The sequence below is a fragment of the Heliconius melpomene genome, chromosome 18 (assembly GCF_056956725.1).
Source record: "Heliconius melpomene rosina isolate 202511_hmr_F chromosome 18, ASM5695672v1, whole genome shotgun sequence".
Classification (NCBI taxonomy): domain Eukaryota; kingdom Metazoa; phylum Arthropoda; class Insecta; order Lepidoptera; family Nymphalidae; genus Heliconius; species Heliconius melpomene.
The window spans coordinates 2,209,743-2,223,188 of NC_140406.1; the positions used below are offsets into that span (position 1 = coordinate 2,209,743).

At 29.6% G+C, this 13,446-nt stretch overlaps 2 protein-coding genes across 3 annotated transcripts in view; one reads left to right on the forward strand and one right to left on the reverse strand.

Moving 5' to 3' along the window:
• Positions 1-6,491: 6,491 nt before the first annotated feature.
• LOC146529151 (uncharacterized) lies at positions 6,492-8,102 on the forward strand. Its single transcript, XM_085202003.1, has 2 exons — positions 6,492-6,644; positions 6,909-8,102. Exon 2 carries the CDS (start codon positions 7,054-7,056, stop codon positions 7,990-7,992), a length of 939 nt encoding a protein of 312 aa, XP_085058129.1. The 5' UTR covers positions 6,492-6,644; positions 6,909-7,053; the 3' UTR covers positions 7,993-8,102.
• A 2,136-nt stretch (positions 8,103-10,238) lies between these two features.
• Positions 10,239-13,446, reverse strand: part of Sb (serine proteinase stubble) — a 98,693-nt gene continuing 95,485 nt past the window's right edge. For both annotated transcript variants that reach the window (XM_085201997.1, XM_085201996.1), the window contains exon 10: positions 10,239-12,564. In XM_085201997.1, coding sequence (XP_085058123.1) covers positions 12,427-12,564 — 138 coding nt within the window. In that variant the 3' untranslated portion in view covers positions 10,239-12,426. The remainder of the gene's footprint in view (positions 12,565-13,446) is intronic.

A 13,446-nucleotide genomic window follows, 5' to 3' on the forward strand; every position in this document is an offset into this window, starting at 1 on the left:
AATGGGACAGCATCACTAATATAAAATGGTTGTGGGCTCGGTTCTGCTGTGTGAGAAAAAGCCAGCTGCTTATAATTGTTTAAACAAAAATAATAGGTATTTACATACTGGTTCAGTTTAGTTGGGCGTAAATACTATAAGAGTAACTAAGTGTGCTTAAAATATGAACATTAAGATAATAAATTCACTTAAGAAAATTTACACGTCATTATAAAATATGTAATATTTAATTTTATTTAAATCCCACTCGAGGGAATGAATTATTATTCAGTTGAAATCCGCCACTCAATACGCTAGCGTCGAAAAATTCGACAGAAAGGGGGGAAAGGAGTGTCTTAACACTGTGTTCCTTCTGCTTACCCTGCATGATACAGCGTGATTTGATTTTTATTTCATTTAATTTATTTTGTAATTATAACAAAAATAATTATGGTCTCCCACAGTAAATGCGAAGATTACAATAAGATAAATTTCGATTTCTACTCGTGAGAATGAATTATTTTCATTTTCTCCCTCTGGTAAATAGACCATGGGCGGCGTTGAATTCCGCCACGCAACACGCAATTTGCTGATTTCTGCTATACCCGCCTCTGTTGTTGCAGATGCGGGACAGCGTGTGAAATTAAGAAAAAGATACCATAAGATCACAAAACTAAAAAACTATATAATAATATTACGTAAGTTTTTATTACTTATTAAAGTTAGTACTCTTCAATGTTATTTCCACTATTCTATGCGCGAAGAATTCAAAATGAAGGTGGTCTTCCAAAAGTTTTATGACGTTTGACTTTTTGAACGTGCTTTGTATCAGGTAGTGAACTTCTAAACGAACCAAGTTTTTGTATGAAGCTTTTATTATTAGACGTTTCAGTAGTTTTTGGTTAACTGTTGGTTAACTTTTTAACCGCAAATGATACTTTGTACTATTTGAACTTAGTTAGACGGTTATCTTACGGTCGTTGTTTTATAATGGTAATGTGTTATGAAATATATTTGCTTACGGATTAATTTAAAGAAAGAAATTTAATGATTGTGTAAACAAATATTCAATTTTAGCAATTTTAATTATATTATAGACACTTAGGTGCATTATTAACAAAGTTACTAATTCAAATAATTATAATAAAACATTCTCATATTCTAAGTATATTCATAGTAATTTAATAAAACAAACTATAAACTTAGAATTAAGTACAAAATGAATTCCATTCACTTCCCCTCGAGTAATAACCTACATTGTGCTATCTAGTACAATCCTGTAAAAAAGATAAACTTTAGAATAGCCCACTCGAGCTCAAGCACACTATCGAGCACTCCAAGCTATACTTACAGACTGACCGAGCTTTTAAGCTCACGTGCTGTGGTTAGATGAGATCTATTGGCGAGCTTTGAGCGTTTTTAAGTGGATCGTGAATAGAAAGGTTTTTTTTATTATAGGTTCACGCTGTATCCCGCATATAGAAGGGTAGGCAGGGGGAACCTTGGGGCGTTCCCGACTTTCCGTCGAATTCTGGAGGCATTGCGTGTTGATTCCCACACCGAGGAATGAATTATTTTCAATTTCTCGCTCTTGTAACAAGACAAAGCGCGTGTTGTTCTAAATATCTCGAAAATTATGAGGAAAATGGAAATTTTGTCTTAATACTACGTTCCACGGGGTAGGTACAGCGTGAGGTAAAAAAACGATGAATCAATAAAGCTGTCGTAGCTAACGCAATATAACATTAATTGCAAACAATCTATTAATTTGTAAACACAAGAAAGACATTTACTAATTGCGTCTAATGTGGTTTAAATATATAATTGTTTTTGTATATTACAATTTAGTTGAAAGCAATTTCGTAAATCTATAGTTACTTTATAAAATATATAAGGGAACCTATGAGCCTATTGTTAAAACACTCCGTTCTCATTATGACACTTTCGTTTCCCACTTTCCGCTAAATTCTTGAGGCATTACGTGCCATTTGTTGGGATAATAAAAATATCACGTACACAAATGTGAAACTGATCCTTTGTTAAGTCGGTTAAAAGTGATTTGTTTTTAAAATTGAACAAATGAAAAGACTAAGATAGATTTTTTTGACAGATTTTTTAAGATATTCGGCAAAATATATGAATAGAATTTGCTATTACTATTTCTATTATCCATTTTCACTCGCTTCACGTCACGTAAATCACATATCACGTCTATCATCTGAATGTATAATAATATTGTTATATCTCAGTACGTTAACCCTAGGATTTACATAGGACTCGAAACCAATTGCTTTTGTGTCATTTTCATAGCTGCTGAAATATAAAATCTAGCTACGTCCTTTTTGTGAAAGGTCTCAGTTGATATATTATGTATGTATTTGATACAGATATTAGTGATTCATCACTCCACTGACGGCTTTCAGGTATTTTTGTCTAGAAAACTTATGATCTGAAAATCATAATTCAAAGTCTAAAATATAAGAAAATGCACATTTTATACCTTAAAATTGTAACAAGTGCGAATTGAACCCAGAACAGTCATGTATAAATCTATCTTCTCAACTTGGCAATAATAATAATTAAAGTAAACCATTTACAAACAATTTCAAGTTTTTATCAACAAAAAATAGTTTACCTGCAAGAAGCTATTTTACTTGTGTTTGATACATTTTATTTTGTGGTAACCAAAAAGAACCCGACGTGTTCCACCCAAGTATTTTCCAAGTTTAAAGATGGTCGAAACTCTTTGTTTTTTAGCAAACTAACGCGAGGGACAAAGAACGTACGAACAATTGAAGTCGTAATTGTGTGGTACAATATATAGGTGTTATATAATTTTTTAACGTTTCTTTTTATTTTTTTTTGGAAATTCGTTTTTGTTATGACATAAATTATTGTCATTGTATATTGTATAATATTTATTTATTACTAGCGGACGCGCGCAGCTTCGCTAGCGTATTTAAGGGTGAATTCTAATAACCCAAGAAATATGTGTTTAATGAAATATTTTTAAGAGTCTAAATTTCAAAGTTTATAAAAATCGGTGGCGATTTTAAGATTCTTCCATACAAGCTTTCAACCCCTTATTTGCACCCTTAGGGGGTAAATTCTAGAAAACCATGAAACGTATGTTCAATTAAATATTTTTAAGAGTCTAAATATCAAATTTTATAAAAATCAGTGGCGATTTAAGAATTTTCCCATACAAACTTTCAACCCCTTATTTGCACCCTTAGGGGGTGAGTTCTGGAAAACCATGAAACACATCTTCAGTTAAATATTTTTAAGAGTCCGAATTTAAAATTTTATAATAATCGGTGGCGGTGGCCATAAGATTTTTCCATACAAACTTTCAACCCCTTATATGCACCCTTAGAGGAAGAATTTCAGAAAACGATGAAACACGTGTTCAATTAAATACTTTTAAAAATTTAAATTTCAAATTTTATAAATATCGGTGCCGATTTCATTTTTTTTCCATACAAACTTTGAACCCTTATTTCACCCCTTTAGGGTTAAAATTTTTCAAAATTCCTTCTTAGTGGATGTCCAGATTACGAAAGTAAATATCTGTCCAAATTTCACGTTTCTACCATTAGCGGTTACGGCTGTGCGCGCGTCATACCTCAGTCAGTGAGGACAAGTCCTTTTATATATATAGATTAGATATATTATTTACAAGGCATAGAGAATTTTAACAAAAAAAAAATATTCAAATTACAATCCGTGTTCCACATTAAAAAATATGTTTTATTGAGGTTGACTATAATCACAATTATTATCTATTCGATTTACCCCTGGGGAATGAATTACTTTCATTATCTCGCTATGGTAGCAAGTTTCATCACTAAACATGTAATGACTATATTTATAAAGGGCATAGAAGATGGAATGTTTGACAATAAATTCAATCTATTTACTCTGTATTTTATATTTCTTAGAGTAGTATCTATAATAGTATTGAATTCATCCATTTGTTCAAAATCATCCATCTATTTAAACAATATTAATATACTCGTACACAGATATTTTTTATTTATTTTAAGAATTAAGAATATTAAATGCATTGCCGTTTTTATATGTAAGGGCTTCAAAAAAATATTTAGAGAGTGTAAGGGAACTAAAAGAAGTATTATTTAAAGCATTCATTCCATTTTTTCAAGGCCGTTCCATTATTTTCATTTAAACAAACATGCCGTCGACGTGAAATCTATCTATATATGTAAAATCGAAAGGTCACTCACTCATCACGAAATCTCAGAAACTCGGTACTAAGTACTAGGAATCTCAAATTTTGCATAGGAGTAACTTATAGGACGTAGGTGCTCGCTAAGACGGGAATTTGCAATATTCGACTTCTAAGAGGTTGTTTTGGGGTCGAAAGTTTGTATGAAACTTCGTTACTACAAATGCTAGGAGTTTCAAATTTCGCATAGACGTCACTAGGACGTAGCCATGGAGACAGAAATTAATAATAACATAGTTCACGCGGGTGAAACCACGAGCCGCTAGTAATTGTATTTAGTAATGTAATAGTAATTGTAAAGTAATATCGCCATTTCTTATATTTTATACTATCGAACATTAAAACCGCGGTGAGCGGTCTCGCACGCTCCGAACAGTCAAAGGAGACTTTAATATGAGTGCTACAGATATTTTTCAACGAAATAAGGATTATTTCAACTTTATCCCAAATTACATTTTATAATTAAATTGTAAATTATACTTTTAGCGCTGTTCGTTCGTTTACAATTTAATTTGAAGATTTTATTGTTGAAATTGCTTTAGGATAATAATTTATTTGAGAGTACTATCCTTTGAAGGCTAAGTTTTTGAATATTTGAAATATTGTTAAATATACTATTCATTTTTTATTAAAATAAATTCTTACTAATCTGTTTAACCTTACAAATTGAATTACGGATTTTTTTTTTATTTTGTTCTCTAAGTAATGTTAGTATTAATATGTATCTGAGTAATATTTTAATACAAGACGAATATAATTGCGAGGTTAACTCGTTTGGATTACCTACTATCTTTAAAAACCAGATATTTGTTTTTTTCTTATTAAATGTAAACCTGGCTATAATTCTAAAAAAAAGAACGGTATGTGCTTGAACCCAGCAGGGCATATTTTATACCATAATAACTTGGATAGTATTGAAGAATGGAATTACGTATAAGTTTTTTTTTGTTACTGCAATCTCTTTTATCATTCAAAACTATTAATAAAACGTATTAATTTTATATTATGTGAACGTGCGTGCTATTCAATAGAATATTTAGTTTAGACTTGTGTAAAAGGAAAAGTTGAAATACCTTTCTGGAAATCACCTCGAAGCCTCCAGAGACGAACCCTAGTTACTACTTTGATTCTTTATTTATTTCCTAGATTTCCCATATGATAGAACTCAAATTACTTTACGTAAATCCCCTTCCTGTTATTTTACTGATGATATTTATAATGTAATTTTATATATTAAATATATGTTTTATATAAATAAAATATGAGTACATATAACAAAATTGCTTGTGAGCAAAAAATTTAAAAAACATTAATCTTAGGGCACATTAACTATAGTGTGTCGGTCACGATTCGTTCTCGGTTTGATTTTGGATAAGAAATATTTTAAATTATTGGACCATAATTTGACCAAACCTTTAATACTAAAGTTCTAAATAATAGAAAATATTCATACGAATGTTTTCTATTATTTTTCATATAAGAATATTTTTAATTATTGGCACTATAGTGTGAATCCTCTCTTAATGTTCTGACTGAAGATATAAGATATACTTAAAAAAATACATTATTATTTTATAACATGCATAAGGAAAGAGAATAACCAAAGTCAACTTATTATGAATCAATAAATAATTGATCATTACCTACAGAGAGCTGGTTCCAGTTAGGGCTCATCCACACATTGAATGAAATGTGCACAATAAAGTCGTTACGAGCAGTCGTCGGGAAGCAATTTGCAGCAGAGGAAATTCTTTTAAAGAATAAAGTCCACCACAAACTATTACCACTTAGACACACTAAGGTAATATAGCCTTTATGTTGGATCTCGTAAGTACTATTATGGATTGAACGTTTTTATCAATTTAAACCAATAGTCGACTGTACTTGCATGGAAGGTCGATATAGACAATTGCACTTGTCTCAAATAATGACTTCTATTGTATTATATAATAAATATTTATGTTTTAATAAGTTCTAATATTGTCATTCTGTATTCCAATATTTGAAATAAGGATAGTTTTGGTACCTAGACCTTTACAGAAATATTTTTAAGCAACAATAAGTTTTGTTGATTTTGTTGTTGTTTTTTAAAAATAGAATGAAAACTCGTTCCTCAAGCCGATAATCGAACCCACAATCGTCGCGCTTACAATTAGACTGTGCCCTTGCCCCACGAAGGCTTCTTATGAAAATTAATCTTCAAAATTGTCCAAAATCTGTAAAATATAATTCATTTTATCATAGACAATAATATTATATTTTACGTTAGAAAATGTCAACTTTTTACTCAATTACCCACATTTTATATAAAAATTGTGCAGTAGTATAAGTGGTTGCATTGTATTATTTTTTTATTAATGTTAAACACGACGACAGTACATTGACTAGAATTAGTTAAATGGCATGGATATATTTAAAAGTAAGTACATTTTATTTATAACTAATATTAAAATAATAACATTCAGTATGTTTTATTATGGATGCTGTCTATATTACCTATATTTTTTAATAATGTAAAAAAGAATATCAAATATTATATAATATACCTAACATAAAATAGATAAAAGCAAATTTTGTCAATTTAGGTTAGAAAGACGTATAAAGCTATATCCGCACAGGGAATTCTTAATTTGAAAGATTTATCTATATTTTGCTACAAATAATATAATTTTCTTCTTTTCAGGCATGAATCGCTATAATCTTTAAGTCTTTAGGAGACAACAAATATGAAACTGAAGAAAGTAAAGTAAAAATTTGCCTACCAAAAGGAAATTTAATAAAAAAATAGCAAAATCGAAAGAAGAAGAAGGAGTTTATTTTGTTCAGAAATGGCGACGTATTATACGCACTACCAAATTCCACAAGCATATAATATACCGCTTATTTTTAATGAATGGAATCCGTTAACAAATGCACTGCAAGTTCAAACTCCTTATACTTCACCTGTACCACATATACCTGTAGCAATTGTATCACCTCAAGTATTAACACCAATATGCCCTTACACCGTCGTTCCAGAGTCTGTGACGAACACCATTTTAGATGTTACTCCAGATGCGTACAGTACCACTACTGATGTATATTGTAATATATCTCCAGGTGCATATAGTAACGTTATTCCAGATTTATACAATAATCCTGCTCTAAATGGATATACTAGTGTTACTACAGATGTATATACTAATGTCACTCCAAATATATATACAGATCTTAGTCCAGAAGTGTATACAAATGTATATGATGGATTAAAACCGTCACATATACAAGAAGTAGAACATTATTTAGAAGATTATAAAGAAGTAGTTGCAATACCTGAAGAAACGGCAGAAGCAACTATAGATGAAACTGAAAAAGATCCAGTTGAATTTTACTTAACGTTATCCAAAGAACTGTTTCCACCAGCAAGAATGCTGAATATTGATCCGAATGCCATAATAGATGAATTTTGTAAATTACCTAGTGTAAGTGAAAACGTCTCGTGGATTTTGGATATAGAATTTGGTGTACCCAGAGTTCCTGTGACTCGTTCAATAGCCGTCTACGATGTTAAGTTAAACAGTGTTCAGTGTAAGAACACTCCTTCCGCAATACATCCTGGGTTTGAGAAGTGTAATAGTGATTTTAAAAAAGTAATACTTTTTTATTACGACTGCGTTGTATCCACGTGGTACAGAGGCTATATTTTTTTGAACTATGATAAATCTGTAGAGAATTTTCAGTCGTGGTTTTTAATACTGATGCAAATTTTCGGCATGTGTTGGCCGTAGCATGTTGCATGTGTGGACGTGGAATGTAATTAAGTATGTAAATAGAGCTGTATATTATTTTAGCTATTATTACTTGTAATATTTTTTTACTAAATTTTTTATGCAATGTGTTTATATGTTTTATTTTACCTATTTTTTGTGAATTATTTAATAGATGTATCATAAAGTTTTGCTTATATGTAAACATATATTATTTGCACGTGAACAAACAACAACAATAAATTTTTCATATAACATGCAATTTAAATATAAATGCTTGATTTCTTTTATTGTATTTCCTCAGTTTTTTTCATTTAACAGAGTAGGCAAAACAAGTACATACATTGTTAAAATTATATAAGGTTCCATATAAATCTTAAGGCCTAATAAAAGTCCCAGTTATGATTACGTTATTACAATTGAGGACATGCCTATCATTTTAATTTGAACATGTTTTTATAGCTATATAGAAAAATATTTCTTTGATAATTTAATTTTGAATTCTCTTTTATCTCCAACTTGACCTATATTTTTGTTACGTTTCCATCTACGATATGCGTAAAATGTTTATTTTATATATATAATTTTAGTGTATTTTTATTATAATTTAATATTTTCATTATGTACTGAACAATTCCCACTTAAAAAAAAGTATTATTTATATCCCGCACTTAGCAGGATAGGCTGTGGGAAGTTATAAATTTAGTTATAATATATTAGTAAATAGGGAATTGACATATTTTATATTTTCAGTTCCTCTCTCTGGCAACGGAGCAAAGCGTGGCGTTGAGTTCCGCCAATCTTGCATCCTGCTAAAAATATCGTGAACCTAAAAACAAAAGTGCGCGTAGGCAACTTAGTGTTTAGACACTCTTTCAAATTCATTTTTTATTTAAGCTGAATTTGAAGCTTTCATTTGAAGCTATTCCACCTTAACTGATTCAAGAAACAATTTTATAAATGAGAAAAATTTTATCTTCCTTATTTAATTACACAAAACAATGGCGTTAAGTTTAAGGTAATCATGTATTTTATAGCTTTCTTTAGTATTTATTGAAAAACGTGAAAGCTACCTAAATATAAAAAAAAACAAGATACGATATCGTATAAACGGCCCTCACATCTAATGGCTGAATCGGAATGTTCCAGTCAGGAATTCGATGCAGAATCTAATTTGTTGACCGCAGCTATGCTAGAAATTAATAATCAACAATTAGCGTATTCGCCTGTTATGGATACGTAATGAAATATTGGATTTCAGCTAACAAGGTCTCATTAGCTTTGTATCAACAGATATGGTTGAGAAGTATTATCTGAGAGTTCTGTTAATAATGTGACATATTTTGAGTTTTTTTTGTTCATAAAACGGTGATAATTTTGATGTAACTGAATTATGAGAAAAAAAAAATTATCTTTTAAATTTCTCTTTAAACATTTCAGCTAATCATCCTAAAGGGATGTGTTATTCTTCTTTTACGAATTTCTTAACGATTTTTAATTTTACTATTTTCTATACAGTCAATCTGGGTAACTTTGATTCGTTCGGGTAACATTAACAATGGGACCTCGAACAAGTTTCGATAATTTTTTCATATGATACTTACAACGATAAAGAAATAATTATTTCAATATGCGAAATATACATATATACGCATATAAAAAATCTAATATTTGACAATAATATTAAAACAATATCAAACGAGACACAAGCGTGTGAATGTAAACACGACGTGTGGGTTTGATCCCCATTCGGGGGAATGAATTATTCATCATCATCATCATCATCATTAACAGCCATCTTTTGTCCACTGCTGGACCAATTCTCGCCACCACACTTAGATCAGCTCTTCGGACCCATCCGCTTCCGCCCAACCTCTTTATGTCGTCGGTCCATCTGCCAGGGGGTCGTCCCACCGGTCGTATGAATTATTAATTTTTAATATTTACATTTCCTCGCTCTGGCAACAAGATAAAATTCAACAGTAAGTGCGGAACGGAATATCTTAACTTAAGATCCCCTGTGCCTACTCAGCTACATGCACGAGCTGAAAAAAAAAAAACACAATATTTATAAAGGTTAATTAATATTACATACCCACTTTAGAATCCGATAGCCATGCGCCAGTCGATGACGCTCAAATCGTTGATTATTTTACGATTTAAGTAAAATAATCCGATTTCCAACATAATTGAGTGAACATTTCATTATATAGCACGATAATTAATGGACAAAGGGTATAAATAATTGACGATATTTCAATTCAATATTTAATTAACAAAATTACTGTGCAAACGAACAACATTTCAACGTCATCATAAACTATTCATTCAAACAAAATTTAAATATTACATATTAGTATTATTATTTTAGTATATTTATGTATAATATTATATTAAAATTATGTAATTTAAACATCACTCGAGTTACATACTTATTATATTTGAGAGACGATCGTTTATTCGTTAACAGTATTTTTAACACTTTTTTTTAGGTTACTATTAGTTTTGTTTTTGGATTTTGCTTAAACTTGATTATATATTGGTAAATTAGTTTTTCTTAGTCTGTTATTAATTGCGGTTAAGTAATTATTAAGCATTATTACAAAAAATATAATATAATATCAATCGGGCAGCTTATTCATTCTTATGATGGGTTGGCTTTATAATTAAAGCAAAAGTAGTTTTAGAATTAAAATGCGTTATCTTCATTTAATTTTTAAATTCTTTAGTAATACGGAATTTTAAAATCTTTTTGAGAACTAAATTTATATTTTAAGACTCTTAAGAAAGTATATAATTTTATAAATTTGTATTTTCCTGTGAACATCAATTTTATATTTATCTATTTATCGATCGTCACTCGCGTCTATCATTTATATACATATTATTATATTGAATATAACAAACTGTGATTTGGTAATGCTCACATTTTTGTCAAACTAACATACAAATATCATACAAAAGTGACTTATTCTGTAATATTTTTGAGCTTAAATTCTTAAATTACATAAAAAACTTAAAATTAAAAAAAAGTAATACATAACTATTTACATAAACAAAACGAAGCAGAAAACAAATATATATAAATAATACTGTATAATAAAATAAGCAACTACGGCAAGACTTATTTACATGTAAAATAATTATGATGGAAATAAAATCATTAAATGACGTTAAGGTAGCAGATTCAATTTCCAGTTAAGGCAATTTAATACTAACTTTTAAAGTTCGAATATTGTATACAAAAAACACTTATATCTAAATTTAATACAAAATATATTTGCTGCATTATACAAATATCTACAAAATTTAGACAAAAAATAAATAATAAATTAAGTATAAATTATAAATATACTGTTTATAGTTTATTTTGTATATATTATAACACTTAATCAACAATAATTGGTTGCACAAACATTTAATTTAAAATTAAAGTAGTATTTAATAAATTCGTTACAATATAAAATTATTGGATGTAATATGATTGTATTTACACAGAGCTTCGATATTGTGTCATATAATTGTGCAATATAAGTAATTACATTGTTTGGAAAACAAGCTGTGTATTTAAGGGCGTTTATTAAAGTCCAAGCCTGAATTATTATTACAGAATATTACTTAAATATGCATATTTTGTATTGTTTCCGAACTAAAGTAATTAAAGAAATATATAAGTAATAATCTGTAATTTTAGAAAAATCACCTCTAATAAGCAATAATGATACAGAATCTCGCACGACAAGTTCTGTTCAGCTCCAGGTGGACTGCTCCGTTAATAAAACGCCTCAGAAAACGTTGAAATCAATCAACATTTTTGAAGGTAACTCATTGAAATCCATTAAATTGGGTCGTTATTCGTTTGACATTTTATAAATAAATGATGGTGGAGAGAGTCAACCCGCACTTTACACCGTTGAAACAATAAACAATAAAGAAGTAGTTAAATAAAAAAAAACAATAAGAGACCAAATTCATCAAATAATAAGAAAAAATATGATTAATAATAAAATTTGTAATATGTGGGTTGATTCATCACCAAATTGGCAATACGTGTTATTTTTTCTTTACGTATTTTCTGCCCTTTCTGCCTTTCTGCCCGTTATATTATGATAACTGTTCTCTAGGCAGATTAAAGTTATTTATAGATAAAATGTACCAGAGGATCGAATTTTAAATTGTATTATAAGTTACAGGAAACAAAAATATTTTTAATATTAACGTTTCCCGAATTAGTCATAATTATTATCGTTTCATCAGAAATGTCTATTTTATGTATATATATATGTATTAATTCTTCATATTCATTATTTTTAATTACTGTACTAAAATCACTGTCCATAATGTCAACCACTAAAACACTCACACTACACTGTTATACTATTGAAATATTAACATTTTCCCATATTTCCTTAGTATGAAATAACACTTAAAAACATGTTAAAAATATGAACATTGTTAGGAGTTCACGGTTTGCAGGATCCAAGGGACGAACTTAGATATTCTCGTGCAAACTCCCGGCAAGTTGGCCTCACCACATCCTATGCCCCAACTTATTATCCCCGCTAAGAAGTATCTTTGATCCTTCCCTTTGACCTGGAATTAGGAAAAACTTTTACTTAGTTTGAATTTCTTGGATAAACTATCGTCGTTATAAGTTTGTGTATTGTTTTGTGTTGTTTTTAAAGTTTTTTGAACGTACGACAATATTTTTTTATTTATTATTGATTTTTTTAAAATTTAACCTTTAAAAGTTCTGCCTCCCTACGACTATATTATTTAAATATGACAATAGTGGATTCAATTTCTGCCAGTAGTAAGCAAGGTTCCGTTAGTAAAGTCACTTTGTTTCAAATATAGCTAAAGTTCGAAAGTATTAGTATTTAGTTCTTTTTTGTGTTAAAACTGTCGTTTTTATCCTATTAGTTTTTCTAATATAATATTAACATCTAATGCCAAAATGTATCCATATAACGATCTTTTCATTAACATTATTAAGCTTAATGAACAAACTAAAATCATATTTAGCTTCAGATGCCGTTACTGTCTTCCGTTAAGCTTATCCACAAATGAGCTTTTTCAGTTCCAAATTTCTAGTATCATTGCATTTACTCCAAGTTTCCACTACTACTACAATGAAAATGTGCTTCTTAATTGTTATAAGCCGCCCTCGCGCAGAAGAACAGCGTCTGACCGTAAATATGATTTACGGGTTCGATCCCCACTTGGGGTATTATATTTAACACTAAGTTGTCTCTGCGTGCCTTGGAATACGGAAAAACCTCATGCTTTTTTTATACTTATAATAATGTTTCAAGCAAAGGCCTATTTATAAACAATTATTTTTAGCTTCACGCCATTATCAGCACGTAGCAGAGAGGCAGAGGGAACTTGGGAACTTAGTTGTTAACCATTTCGTAGCCCATTAAAAGAGAATCTAAAAAATATTTAATTTATTGTGAACCAAGCACAAAAAAA

Coding starts and splice junctions, on each gene's coding strand:
- LOC146529151 (XM_085202003.1), top strand. CDS start 7,054: ATGGCGACGTATTATACGCACTACCAAATTCCACAAGCATATAATATA.